Genomic DNA, 14952 nt, shown 5'->3' on the forward strand with positions numbered 1-14952 from the left:
GGGGAAATCGGAGGGGTAGACGAACCATGAGAGACGATGGACTCTGAAAAACAAACTGAGGGTTCTAGAGGGGAAGGGGGTGGGAGGATGGGTTAGCCTGGTGATGGGTATTGAGGAGGGCACATTCTGCATGGAGCACTGGGTGTTATGCACAAACAATGAATCATGGAACACTTCATCTAAAACTAATGATGTAATGTATGGGGATTAACATAAGAATTAAAAATAAAAAAGAATGAAATGATAGAAAATGCGGATAAATGAGTGCAATAAACCACGCTAATAGATACCGGTGGGGGGATGGTCCAAGTTGCTCCTTCTCACATTCGTTGGTCCAGATTTCTGTTTCTCACAAAATGAAAGATTAGATTAACTTGGAAATCTTCCTAGCGCCAAAAAGAAATGCTGACTCAAAGATTTAAAACGCCTTTTGGAATTCACAGCCCACCACTGAGCTTCGTCTGTAAGGACACAGGCTCTCTGGAAACCGGTGATTGCGGGTCTGAGAAGGAACAAACTCTCAGTACTCACAGATGACTTGGTTGTGTAGAAAATCACTTCCTTTTCCCCACCAGACTGGGAGTTTCTTAAGAACTAGGGTAGATGGACCTGGTACACTTCCAAGGTTTGTTGGGGTACACTAGGTGGTGAGTACATAGTATTGAATAAGAATTTGTGAATACTTTGAGTGAGAGTGAGGGGACCAGATGGCATAACATACACAATTATAGAGGAAAACCCCAATTTCAAGGAATGATTTAGAAAATCTTGTCATAAAATAGCTACATTAGGTGTTTTTTAAAGTATCCCTCTGTACATGTAAGCATATCTAGACAGAATTTATAACAAGAGAGATTGGGAAAATGAAAACAAAGTTGGTTATGGCCCCTGGGAACTAAAAGCAATTAGGAAAAAATCTGAGATGATGCTGAGTGAACTAGAAAATTATAAGCACTCGACTGTGTTTATGGTTGGTGAGAGAACCAGGTCCATAAATTCTTTTGTTAGAAGAACTACATTCACATATTTAGGTTTGGTCTTGCTACTCACATTGCCTTTGTTAAGAACCTTCCTCTACATGGAATGTCTACGCTCTACCCAAGCCTTAATGAAGTAGACGGGCATGATAAATGCCTTATCAGTCCAGTCTTTCATTCATGAGGCACTTGTACCTCATTCACTGAGCACCAGTATGTGCCAGCAACTGTCCCGGGGTCTGTGGATCTTGAGATGAGCAACACTGACTCTGCCCCGAGTAGCTCAAAGGTAAAGAGGTAGCACTGATAGGACTCTTTGTATATACTGCCCTATAAAATGTTACATATGCACAGTCCTGTTTTTCAGTATGTGTACATATAACTCTGTGTTTATAACATGCATATATATCATATAAAATAATTTGAAGCAGTGCTGTGGAAAGTATGTACATTAGGAAAGCAAAGCCTATAGAGTCCTACTGAAGTGAGTTCAGAATTAAGATTTAAATCAAACCTCTTGCCTGGGGAAGTCACTCTGAGGCTCGATTTCTCTCTGCAGAATGTTTGCAGAGGTTTGGGAGAATCAGTGACTTGGAGCATGTGACAGGGTGACCAGTACGCAGTAGATGGTTCAGCACCCAGTCATTCCTTTGTGTGCATGTATCACGTTGCCCCAAGCAAACTGCAGACTCCCGTCTCCTTGGGGCAAGGATTCGCGTGTGTTCCTTGGACTCCTCCCCAGAGGTCAGCCTGGTACTATACACGGGGGCAAAATGATCAATTACAAAAGCATCATGAAACATTTGAGAGAGCCTGCTACCCATCCAGCATTGCGCTGGACATTCTTATCAAGAGTGTTCTCAAAGTGTCTTAGGATGCAAAGATTGGTTTCCATTTAGACTTGTAATAACGGACTTTTTCCCTTTGTGGTTTAAGATTGAAGATGAATTTATGCTGGCACCAGGATTTGCAGCCCCACCTAATCTAGATTATTCGGGCTACCATCAGTACATAGAGGAGAAGCTTCCTCCAGAAAGTCCAGCACTGTATGGCCTCCACCCAAATGCTGAAATAGAATTCCTGACCGTGATGTCCAACACTCTCTTCAGAACGTTGCTGGAGCTGCAGCCCAGGAATGCACTCATCAGTGAGGAGCTGGGGCAGTCCACAGAAGAGAAGGTAGAAGGTCTTTCTTTTCTGTTCAGCTCTAACAGTGAAGTGCACTGATCTAAGTGTACAACTCGATGGTTTTCTCTCCCTTTCCATATGCCCATATAATCATCACCCAGATAAAAATACTTAACATTTCCAACACTCAGGGTCAGTATATCCCTCCCCCTGCTGTCCAGACATAACTACCACTCTTACCTCTAGCACCATAGACTAGCTTTGCCTGTGTTTCAGTGTCAAATGGATGCATTCATACAATAGGTACTGATATGTGTCCAGCTCCTTTTCTACATTTATGAGATTCATCCATGTTGCATGGGCCAGTGACTCATTTTTGTTTAGTATTCTGTTGTATGAATATACAGTTCATGCTTTATTCATTCTACAGTAGATGGATGTTTGGGTTATTTCTAGTTTTTCACTATTTTGACTTAGCACAGCCATGAACATTCTTGTAGTCTTTTGTCAACCAGCACAAGCAACTTTCAAAGGTGTCCCCCCATACTCCTCACCCCTCTTTCCTCAGAAGTGGAATTGCTGGATTGTGGGGTGTAATGTGTAACTTCAGTAGATATTCCCAAGCAGTTCTGAAGTGTTTGGACCACTTACACTTCCACCAGCAGTGTGCAAGTTTCACCTGTTCTCTGTCCTTGGGGTTGTGTTAATGGTAGTAATTCTTTGTTGTTTTTAACTTTGCGTTCCTTAGTCAAGGAGTGATGCTGAGCATCTTTTCCTATGATCGTGGCCATCTGGATGTAATCTTATATCAAGTGCCTGTTCCAGTTGCTTGCCCATTTTTTAATTGAGTTGTCAATGTCTCTCTTACAGATTTGTAAGGACTCTAAACATACATCCTTTTTCAGATAGCTGTATTGCAAACATCTCCAAATCTATGACTTGCCTTTCACTCTGTGTTTTTTGGCTCTGTCATTTTGTTATGGTGTCTTTCTTACATTATCTTGGGAGACTGGCATTATTCATTTGAAGGTATATATTGTCCTAGAATGACAGGAATGAGAAATAGACATCAAATGCTTTTTTTTTTTTTTACATTTAGTTTATTCCACCCCCCAGATAAATTAGCCCTTATTTCCCTCCCCTATTTAATCAGGATTTGATTGACAAGGATTCGGGTTGTTGGAAAACACTAACCATCAGATTTAATTATAGCGAGGTCCGAGGAATTTTCCATATTATTTCTTGAAATAGGGCCATTTGTTGAGGCCCTTGGTTGTCATTTAGAGGCTTTAGGATTTGTTGTGGGGTGTTTTATCCTCTATACTAACATTTTCCTTGTATGAATGTTAGACTTTTTTTTTTTTTTTTTTAAGATACAAAAGGAAACATTCATCCATTTGGGAAAAGCTATAGTATTAATAGAAGCAGAGAGATGGATGAAGTCTTCATTTAGTTTTGGGGCTTCAATCTTTCCAACAAAGAAGCTGACCATTAAACCAGAAACTGCAAAGCAAATGATCTTTAGATGCTTCAACATGGCAAACAGATTGTAGCGACGACTCTTTTGGGTGCTTACTATATGCTAGGCACTAAAGGAAGTGCTTTACAAATAAGCCACTTAATCCTCAATAGCTCGAAGTAGTATCAAGATCCCTATTCCAGAATTAGGTTTAGGTGACTGACTTGTCAGACAGCTAGAAAGGGCCAATGAAGGAAACCAAGCTCCAGCTGATTCCAAAAGCCATTCTTCTACCTAACTTGCCTACTACACTGTTTCATATTTTCTACAGCTGCTGCAGATGAGTTTAAGATTTCAGGACCTGAAAAATAACCTGCCAGGGTGCTAAAGCAATTTGGGATTAGGATATCAGAACCACAGGCAGTAATCCAAGAAGCTGAGGAAAGAGTGAAAGCTGCTTAAGGCTAAAGACAGGCAATACCCTTAAAACTTTTGTCTATTTTAGGTATCTGTTGGTTTTCCCCAGTTCATTAAAAGAAAAAATATGTACATTGAAGTACTACATACATTTTCACATCTTTAATGTATAAATCTTTTATTTCTTCAAGGCAATAATTGAAGAAGACAGGGGCTCCCTTGCTGTTGAAAATGTGGATCCAAACTGCTCTTAAAATTTTAGGCTATGTCAGTTGGGAGGGCAACATCATAGACTCACCAGAATTAGCTCAACCCTAAAGGGCATTTTTGGTTCATGTGACTTTTCAAATGTTTTTTTTTTTTTTTCCTTCAATTAGCATTAGATTACAAACTGTAATACCTAAACATTGGGGTTCTACTTCCTCTGATTTTATCTTTATGTACAAGTGAAATGTCATTGATGACCGTTCTATTCCCTAAATGCTAACAGTGAATAAACTGCAGACAAATAGTAGCTCCTTCCTGATGGGATCTACAGAGGGGGGAGGGCTGCACTGATGCAGAGGTAGTTGAGCTAGTCAGAGTGCCTGTCTGCCCATCTCCAGGAGGCAGTGGCTATCTTTTAAAAGCATTAGTAAGCATCTTCAGGAGTTGTAGAATATATTCTGGGACTTTGAAAAATCAAGGGCATAGTCCCTGTAACTAAAAATGAAACACAGACGAGCTCAATCTTGTGTGTGTTAATGATTTAAGGTTAAGAATGTTTTGGATGACCTTTTGGACAAACTTCCAGAAGAGTTCAACATGGTGGAGATAATGCAAAAAAGCTCAAACAGAAGCCCCTATGTTCTTGTTTGCTTCCAAGAGTGTGAAAGGATGAATGTTCTCCTGCGGGAAATCCGTGTGTCCCTTCAACAATTAGACCTTGGTTACAAGGTAAGTTTAACAGTGGTACTAGAACTGGCGTCACCACGTGGGGGGACACTGACTTTGTGGCCTCTCTTCTCCATGCAAGGGGGAGCTGACCTTATCTCCTGAGATGGAAGCCCAGCAGTCCCAGCTGAGTTATGACACAGTCCCAGACACTTGGAGCAAACTGGCTTATCCATCTACATACAGCCTGGCCCAGTGGTAAGCTGCCCCCTCACTGCTCCCCCTGCCATTATCCATCTGGGTGCTGGTTCAGTGTTCTCAGTTACAGTTGTGTTGGAACAACTATGAAGAGTGTACTTTGTGAGTATACCTGGCCTGTGATGCTGCAAACAGAGTACCACCACTTTCACTTGAGTTTCTTCTGTGTGTTGCTTTAAAGGCAAAAATCAGTGAGAAGTTAGGGTCAAAGCAAGAATCAAATTGTTTGGTCCTGGACAAAATACCTGATCTTCCTAATTTCTATCATCTGAAAAATGTAGGTAATAAAATTCCACCATTATTTAAATAGCCATGGGAGGCAACTTGAGTTTGCTTTCATGTCACTTCATATGCTTATTTTCAAAGCTAGTGATTACCAATGCCATTTCATAGCTAACTTTTTTTTTTTAACTTTTTTTTCTTTTAAAGATTTATTTATTTGACAGAGAGAGCGAGACAGCACAAGCAGGGAGAACAGTAGAGGGAGAGGGAGAAGCAGGCTCCCCGCCAAGTAGGGAGCCCGACGCGGGACTTGATCCCTGGGCCCCAAGATCATGACCCGAGCCGAAGGCAGACGCTTAACCATCTGAGCCACCCAGGCACCCCTCATAGCTAACTTTTTTTAAAAGACTATAGTAGAGGGGCGCCTGGGTGGCTCAGTCAGTTAAGCGTCTGCCTTCAGCTCAGGTCACGATCTCGGGGTCCTGGGATCGAGCCCCACATCAGGTTCCTTGCTCCGCAGGGAGACTGCTTCTCCCTCTGCCACTCCCCCTGCTTGTGCGCACTCTCTCTGGCAAATAAATGAATGAAATCTTAAAAAAAATTTACAGTATACAGTAAATCTGACTGCTTGAGTGTGTGGGTGTGAGTGCGAAGAGGTGTTCCAAAGCTGGGGCCGAAATTCATAGCTCCCTGACGGCTAGAGCTCTCTCCAACTGCTCCTTGGTCTTCGTAGTCAACACAGGAAGTTTCAAAGATTCTCTCTATTCCTGTCTTCTCCGTACCGAAATTTTTTTATCCTTGCTTTCCTCCTGTCTTCTTACCATGAACCAGAATGCTACTCTGAGCCTTAAACTGGAAAGCTCCATCAGAATTCCAGATGAGGAGCACCTGGCTGGCTCAGTCGGTAGAGCCTGCGACTCTTGGATTGTGAGTTCGAGCCCCATGTTGGCACTAGAGATTACTTAAACAAAATCTTAAAACATTTTCAAATGACTGCACCTTGGAACTGCCCGCCAGGCAGCCAAGTGTTGGCTGTGTGGGCCGTGTGCAAACATAAGAACAGAAGGTACGGCGTGGAAGGGACACAGATGGCAGCAAAGGACCATGGCGGGGAAGAGCAGAGCAGAGCTACTGACTGGCTTTCTGTGAATGCTGGGGATGTCCAAAATCAGATTTTCTATTTCCAATCAAAAATATATTACACTTAAATTTTATAATAAATTTTATGATAACTCCAATAAATTTTAAATTTATTGGAGTCACTTCCACCATCTTATTTTGTGCCTTCTAATTTCTGTATTTTTCTTCTTTTATTCCAATTTTTTCTGGCTTCTGTCCATTTAATAGTTTGGGTTCCCCCACCTTTTTCCTTTTTTAAAGTAGGCTCCATGCCCAGTGTGGAGCCCGACATGGGGCTGGAACTCATGACTCTGAGATCAAGACCGGAGCGGGTATCAAAGAGTCAGACGCCCAGGGCGCCTGGGTGGCTCAGTTGGTTAAGCAACTGCCTTCGGCTCACGTCATGATCCTGGAGTCCCAGGATCGAGTCCCGCATCGGGCTCCCTGCTCGGCAGGGAGTCTGCTTCTCCCTCTGACCCTCCACTCTCTCATGCTATCATTCTCTCTCTCAATAAATAAATAAAAATCTTAAAAAAAAAAAAAAAAAAAAAAAAGACACCCAGCCGAGTCACCCAGGCGCCCCTAATAGTTTTCTTTATTCCATGTTTATCCCTGTACAGTTCCTATTATTTTAGCAGAGACACTTCACTGTAACCTACACACTTGATTTTTCTAACACAATGTAAAGTCAACACTTTTAACCTCCTCTGAACGCCAGCCTCCTCTGGTCTGCAATTGTAATTCAACCTTATTTTAAACCATAGTATTTTTGTTTATATAGTCAATTATTTTTGCTTTAACAACATATATTGACTTTTTCGCTCATTGTTACTTTTTGTATCTCATTCTGGGCTCCTTTGTTCTGGGCCCTCTTTTACCTTTTTGCTGAAGGGCTTTCAGGGTATGTGGTGGGAAGTAAATAGGGTTCTTTGTGTATCTGAATCTCCCTTACTGCACTCTCGCTCAAAATAGTTTACCTACATGTACAATTCTAGGATACGATGATTTTCTCGCAGCCCTGTGGTTTGGTACCTCCATTGGTTTCTAGCATTTATTATAGCTGATGAGACTGTTCTTAAATGTACTTGTCATCCCTTCACAACTAATCTTTTCTCTCTGGGACATTCTTAAGATTTTTCTCTTCACCCTTGATGTTTTGCAATTTCACTAATTTACGTGTGGACTTTTTTAAATGTATCCCCGTTGGTACTGTGTGTAGTTATGTGTAAGTTTACCTATTGTTTCCACTCTGAAAAATTCTTAGCTCTTATTTCTCCAAATACTGCCTTCCCCCATTGTCTTCATTTTATTTACCTACCTGAAATCTTGTATTTTCAATCTATGTCTTGCTCTGCTGTATTCTGGTTGATTTCGTCGGTCCTGGGGGGAAACCGGTTTCCAGTTTACTGTGTCTCCCCTTGACTTTTAAAATTTCATTGTCCAAAATCAATTTTCAATTCCACATTCTTTATATTGGGGGCAGGGGAGGTACCAGACTTGGTTTCATAAATTCCTGTTTTTATGACTATTACTCTAGTTTTTAGGAATTTAAACATATTAAGTAAGAGACCTTTTTTCAGATTCCTCTATTTTTATTTGCTGGGTTATCAACCTTCTTGTTCGCTGGATTTGGTGCCAGCTTTTTATACCATATAACCAATTGTCCTCATCCTCAAACGACAGGCTGGTGGGTTATAAAAAAAAATTTAACCCAATCATTGGGGGGCTTTGTAGGCAGCCCGGCATTCTTTGATCAAATGCTACTGGGGACGTGTTTGCCGCTAATTTATAAAGAAAAAAAAATTTCGTGTTTTTTCCTAGGATTCTGTCCTCGGTCTATATTAAGATATATCTTAGTATTGATTATTTGCGGCCAAATTTTCTTGAAACATGGCATGTCCCTGATTTTAGTCAAATTTGTAATTGAGGAAAAATCAAATTTCCTAGAATTGTATTCAACTTTCATCCCATTTCATTTCTTCTTACTCTGAGATCTTTCTACTTAATGTCTTTTTCTTACCTCATCACTTCCAAATCTTAATCCTACTTGTACGGGCAAAATCATTTTTTAAAAACTTGTTGGAAATTGGCTACAATCCCTATCCTCCTGTGGTAACATTTTTAGATAAAACGTCTTTTTTTCCCCTTTTTTGCCTATCTTTGCTGCTCCTGTTCTTTACCTATCTTCAAGTAGGTTTTCCCTAAACCAGCTATTTGAAAGAATTTAAATGGGGCAGGAAGGGCCATGTTCTAAGATGGCAGGAATTTTCACGGTGGTGACCCAAGTTTCTCTGTGAATGTCAGTCCTGCTATTTTTGTAATCCTTAACCAAACCAGGTCCCACAAAACTTCGGAGCTAGCCTGTGTGGCCCTCCCCCTGGAGAACTGCCTGCCAGCTTTGATCGCGGGGCTGTCCTCCATCTCCTACCCCCGCTCCAGCTTCTCACTCTTTCTGGCAGCCCTCAGTTCTACATTTCAAGGCTTGACATGTCTGATTTTATCAAAGAGGTTCATTTTCCCGTAGCCTCTGGGAGTCGGCTTCCACCCTTGCATAATTGTGCCGATGAGTTCAGAGCCTGGGTAAAAACAGCACTTGCTCAAACCACAGGCATGCAGAGGCGGGCAGGTGCTATTCCTCTTCATTACCTGTCTCCTCGCCCCTGCCTGTCCCGGCAGCCTTCCCCTGCCCATCCTCACGCGCACCTGCGTTCCCGCGCACCCTGTCCTCACTCTGTGCTGGAGCCTGTCACTTGTGTGTGATCACCACCCATCCCTAAAATCATTCAATAAGTGGAGATGAATTTTCCACATTCCCATGTTTCTTGTTCCTAATGGTAATAGTTACAAAATTTCAACAGGAATAAAAAAAAATATAGCTTTTTAAAGGGACGGTGTTCTGCAAATCATTAGGTAAGGATTTTCTTGGTTATCAGTGGTGTATCTATCCCATCTTCCCCCAAATCTACCTCATCTTACTGGAAAACTGTCACTGAAGAGCATGTTTGTTTCTTCCTCCCTTGTATTTTACCAGGTTTAGTGACCTCCTTTTGCGATGCCGGGAACTCGAAACCTGGACCCACGATCTTGCCCTCCCGGCTGTGGTGTGGCTTTCTGGCTTCTTCAACCCTCAGTCCTTCTTAACTGGTAAGGGCTGCTAGCCCCTCTTGCCCTGCTCCCCAGTGCTCACACGGGCCAGTACAGAGAGTGGAGGAGAGAGGGAGGAAAATTCGCAGCGGAACGGCCACGTGAGGTGGGATGTGGTTCACTCTAGTGAACATTTTCTGTCAAGGGCCACGTGGCCCCTTTCCCAACGGCTCCACTCTGCCACGACAGTGCAAAACCCCGATGATACGTAACCCACTGGGTGTGGCTGTTCCACCAGAGCAGGCCTCTGCTGGCCTTGGTCTAGTGCGGCCACCTGCCCCCACCGTGGCCGGAAGCATGCCGCGGGTCCGTGGGCAGCCTGCTGCCGGCTCCTGCGAATCTTCCTGTTCCTTCTCCTCCCACAGCAATCATGCAGACCATGGCTCGAAGAAACGGGTGGCCACTGGATAAAACGTGCTTGACTGTTGATGTTACCAAAAAAACGAAGGAAGACTACGGCCATCCTCCACGGGAAGGTGCCTATCTCCACGGGCTCGTCATGGAAGGTAAGCTACACCATGAGGAGCACCTGTATGGTTAGTACGTGAAGGACTTTTTTTTTTTTTTTAAAGATTTTATTTATTTGAGAGAGAGAGAATGAGAGACAGAGAGCATGAGAGGGGGGAGGGTCAGAGGGAGAAGCAGACTCCCTGCTGAGCAGGGAGCCCCATGCGGACTCGATCCCAGGACTCCAGGATCATGACCTGAGCCGAAGGCAGTCGCTTAACCGACTGAGCCACCCAGGCACCCATGAAGGACCTCTCTTAAGTCCGGGTTGGTGTTTGCCCTGTTTACTCCCCTGCCCACACCTCTCTGCTTGCAGTCACTTGTATCTAGTGTTTAGTCACCTCGTTTCCCAGTTTCACAAAATTTTATACCAGATTCTGTATTCAAGGTGAGCCAAATTTTAAGGCATTTAGGGGGATGGCTGTCACTTAATTCAGTGTAGGCCTGAAATTACCCTGTGGTGGTCACACTAGATGCAGATTTAATTCAAAATCTTAGTTTAAAAAAAGCAACTTAATTGCTACTTTACTACAAGACTTCTTTAAGCCCTGAAGATGCCAGTGCACATTGTGAATCTCTAAGGGGGGGGGGGGCGGGTGATGAGGGAATGTACTGAATTAGAGACTTCTGTCTTTTTAAGGGAGGAGGAACTCATTGGCTCTACTGGGCCTGGATTCCTATAGAACGTTTTTATTTTTGCGTTTATTCAAAGGGAAGCGGAGTTGGGGAGCCACGACTTCTGCCTCCAGGGTGTGCGGGGCAGGTGGGGAGCAGCTAACCCACCCTCCCCCCGCGGTAAGAAAGCCCCTGACAAGCAGTAACGTGCCAAAAACCAAACATTTATTGCCTCCAACAGGGAGAGGAGCGGTACCAACATGTCATACTATTGCAACCCTTGTGCTTTTGCGGCAGGTGCCCGATGGGACATGCAGTCAGGAAGCATTGTGGAAGCCTGCCTCAAGGAGGTCACCTCGGTGATGCCAGTCATCTTTGCCAAAGCCGTCCCCACGGACAAACAAGAAATCAAAGACACGTATGAATGCCCCGTGTATAAGACCAAACTGAGGGGCTCCAACTACGTGTGGACCTTCCGGCTGAAGAGCTCAGACAAGACGGCCAAGTGGGTCCTGGCAGGCGCGGCTCTGCTGCTCGAGGCGTGAGGCGGGGGGGGAGGGGGGGGTCCTTCTACTGACAGCTACAGACCCTCCTCCCACTTCCCTAACTATTAAGGATGGTGTTTAAACAAAAAAGTCTCCCCATCAGTGAAGGGGGATTTTAGCTCTTGCAGACCTTAAACAAAATCTTTTTAAATTAAGATTTAGCCCTGACATGCTTACACTGTGGGCAGCCGCTCCCGCCGCCCTCCGAGAGGTAACGTGCCAGTCTACTTCCTGTTTATTCACGTTTTCATAAAAATAAAACTCTACTACTCTCAAGATCTACGATTAATTGCACTTTGTAATTTTAAATTCCAATGACCCCAAGAAGGGTTAACTATGTGGTCCCGGACTGGAGGTAAAGATCAAGGCCACACAGATAAACAGTGTCAAAGGCAAGAGCTGCTTATACTAGGTTTTCTCTGGAACTTACCTGGACTTTTAACTCCACCCCGTTTAAACCTGCTTTTTTTCATCGTATGCAGATGCTTTTAAACAATTCACTATACGTAGGGGCCTATGGATACATGCATAGAGATTCCTCTGCTGTGCCGTGTTCCTGAGAAATCTTTTTAAGCATATAAACAATCTTAAAAAAAAAATAGTATTTAGATCTACAAAGAATTTCTGTATAAAAACACAACTGTAAGAAATCTCAGGCCCAAGTGGCATGGCAGGTCCGGCTGGCCAGTCCTCCTCTCAGTTGTCTTCTACCAGCTGCTTCTGTAAGCTGAGAGCAAGAGGGCACGGAGGCATTAGTGCGCAGGGCATGGAGGCAAATGGAGCTGCGTTCCAGGCTCAACCCCCCACCCAGAGTATGGAGCCCAGCGGCAGAGCTTCTGCTGCCTCGTCCTGCTTCCGTGACAGTAGACCCTGCAGCCAGGGTGCAGGAGTCCCCATGCCTCACTCCAAAACTGAGCTCTGGAGGGCAACGCTGTTTCCCGTCTGTTCTACACAATGGGGGTGTGTGGGGGGGGACCGGCAGTCCTGAGCTTCTCCCACGCGAGCAGACACGGAATGGTTGGCCCTCGCATGAGGGTTTCTGGGGATCACAGCCTCTGTTCTGCTTTGGGAGACCTACCTCTCCAGGTATTCCTTAACGTTATCGTAACCGTAGAACTTGGCCAGGTGAATGAGGATTCCCGTGGCGCAGCGGCCGTCACGCTTCCGACAGTAACTGCAGTTGCAGATCCCGCGGCAGGGGGGGCACATCCAATCCTGGAAGAGCAGCGCCGCCCCCCCACCCCCACCGTCACCTCTGTGCTCTGACCCGGCTCACGAGGCCTCCCCTCCCACCGTGAGGCCCAGGCTCCTTCTAGGAGATGGCACAGAGTGCCCAACATGTCTCCTTCCTTCACAGGTTTCAAAGGCCCAGACGGGTTGACCACCCCAGCGTCCCACATGTGCAGAAACCCAGAAAATTAGACAATCAAAAATCGTGCAGAATTTTAGGAGTACAAAAGAGCAGTGAGACCTAGGTGTGAATTCTACCTCTTCTACTTCCTAAACCACTTCACCTGAGTAGTACAGATTCGTCTGCCAACTGGTGACAGGATGTATTCACCCCGTACAGTAAAGAGGCCGTACACAGGGCAGGGGCTAACTAACGGCACTTAGACTGCCCAGGTTCAAGTGCATGTGTCCTAATTATAGAGGGAACCGAGGAACAGGGAGGGTATATACCTATTTTACTAGGTTAAACGAATTAGAACACCTGAAGCAGTCGACTGCATTAACAGAGAAAAAACTTTAGACCAGGGCCAGGCACCTGGTCCACCTTCCAAACCAGAACTGTAAGAAAGCGTGGCTCTGACCCTGGAAAACGCCCTCCTCTCTCCTGTCCTACTGGTCAGCTTGCTCTCTTTCCAGAAGAAAGCCGTATTTTTCATTTCCTCTAGAGTGCTGAGGGGTAGACTGAGCTCTGCAGCTACAGGTCCCCGATCAAGGGCCCAGGGAGCCCCACCTTCAACCTGCTTCCCTCCGCCCGTACAATTCATGACAAAGGCGAACACTGTCCCTACCGGGTCCAGCAGCGCAGATCTCACATCCTCCCCATAGCGATTCCGCAGGCACGGCCCACAAAACTGTCCTCGCACCCCCCCGCAGCTCTGGTTCCGACACACGGTCTTGGTGTCGATGGTCTTCTGCCTGCACTGGTGGCAGGTATTGCCCTGAGGGAGGAAGGCGGGGATTTAGACCGCGTGTGGCGGTGTACGCGGGGCGGGCATGAAGCAGCACGGCCTGTCTGGCACAGACCACAGCGCCCTCGGGAAGCCTGGAAGCACTTTTCCTTCTGGGGCCAGAGAAACACATCAGGGCAGGTAAGACGGGCGAGGAGTCTGGAAGGACATGATCAGAGAGACCAGCAGAAAGCCTTGAGGCAGGGGAGGAGGAGCCCGCAGAGGGTGACGGGCCCCATGGCCCTGAGCCCCAGGTAGCAGCACTGGGCTCTGGCCCAGCTTCCGGCGATCTGGGTCTTTTTAGGATACAATTTCCTGGTGTTAAAATGTTGGCAATTAAAAACCTCTTAATACTACCTTAAGTAATAGGACGCTGCCTCATCTAAAAAATGATGCGTACCACCACAAAGCCTCCCTCCAAATCAGTTTAATAAAAAATATTTTAACCCATTTCCTACTGAGCAAAGGTAATTCAAACTTCAGTTCCTATGGTTATATGCACCAAAAAGCACACACACGAAAAAACCCCACAGTATGTTTTTTCAGACACCTTAAAAAATGCTTAAAATGTAACTATTATAAATATGCTTTTCCAAACTATACACCTGCCTTCCCACAGAGCGTATGCATCCCCCGGAGAGACCTTTCCTGAGGAGGATTCCTGCACTAGCCGACTTCCCCTTCCCAGTCACAGGTGACCCTGTCAGAGGGGAGAAGACCTAAGGGGATAAGCCCAGCTACAGTTTGAAAACTGTAAGATTTCTAATACCAGTGCCTTGGACTCCCCATTAGAATCACAATCATGCAAATTATTCATTATACATAATTTACCAGAACTTTATCATAGATTTTATCTCGAACAGTTATGGCAACATTTTCTAAGTCCTCTTCAGTGATATCCTCCACTGGCCGAAAAGAAGATACTCGGTGACGCCGTCTATACCCCTGGCATTTCCCCTGCAAAATGAGCCAAAGCAAAACCTGGTATAAGCTGTTTTGACTGGATAAAAAACACACATAAAAATTTCACACTCTCAGGGTCGCCTGCGTGGCTCAGTGGGTTTAGTGACTGCCTTCGGCTCAGGTCGTGATCCCGGGGTCCTGGGATCGAGCCCCGCATCGGGCTCCCTGCTCCGTGGGGAGTCTGCTTCTCCCTCTCCCTGCTCATGCTCTCTGTCTCAAATAAAATCTAAAAAAAAATCGTTTCTCACTCTCAGAGCTCTAACACCATTAACGTTAACTATGTCCCTCTTCAATTTCCCTGGAACCCATCATTTACGGAGCTCCTGCCAGACACGGTGTCAGCGGCCTCCACAGCAAGGTGACAGACACAACAGTAAATGAACAGCCCCAGTTGTCCCTGACCAGTACGTAGTACGCAGCTGTAAACTCTGTGAGGACAGGGAAGTGACCCACAATGAACAGCCACACCTGCAAATGGGAAGGACCTCGTTTCTCGCTGAAGACTTGGAAAGCACTGAAAATGCCCCATTCCTACAACTGAAAGGCCT

General features: G+C 45.1%; 2 protein-coding genes across 4 annotated transcripts in view; one reads left to right on the top strand and one right to left on the bottom strand.

The window, feature by feature from the left end:
• DNAH11 (dynein axonemal heavy chain 11) overlaps nt 1-11513 on the top strand; it is a 331116-nt gene extending 319603 nt beyond the window's left edge. The window contains exons 73-78 of the mRNA XM_035021398.1: nt 1806-2156; nt 4735-4917; nt 4997-5112; nt 9485-9597; nt 9963-10103; nt 11017-11513. Of these exons, the coding sequence (XP_034877289.1) occupies nt 1806-2156; nt 4735-4917; nt 4997-5112; nt 9485-9597; nt 9963-10103; nt 11017-11264 (1152 nt within the window). The 3' untranslated portion in view covers nt 11265-11513. The remainder of the gene's footprint in view (nt 1-1805; nt 2157-4734; nt 4918-4996; nt 5113-9484; nt 9598-9962; nt 10104-11016) is intronic.
• The window catches only part of CDCA7L (cell division cycle associated 7 like), a 43502-nt gene continuing 39971 nt past the window's right edge, over nt 11422-14952 (bottom strand). For all 3 annotated transcript variants that reach the window (XM_035020715.1, XM_035020716.1, XM_035020714.1), the window contains 4 exons: nt 14273-14398; nt 13283-13432; nt 12343-12479; nt 11422-11991 (listed from right to left, as the gene is read on the bottom strand). In XM_035020715.1, the coding sequence (XP_034876606.1) occupies nt 11961-11991; nt 12343-12479; nt 13283-13432; nt 14273-14398 (444 nt within the window). In that variant the 3' untranslated portion in view covers nt 11422-11960. The remainder of the gene's footprint in view (nt 11992-12342; nt 12480-13282; nt 13433-14272; nt 14399-14952) is intronic.

This window comes from Mirounga leonina, unplaced genomic scaffold, assembly GCF_011800145.1.
Source record: "Mirounga leonina isolate KUSES-001 unplaced genomic scaffold, KU_Mleo_1.0 Mir_174, whole genome shotgun sequence".
Classification (NCBI taxonomy): Eukaryota; Metazoa; Chordata; class Mammalia; order Carnivora; family Phocidae; genus Mirounga; species Mirounga leonina.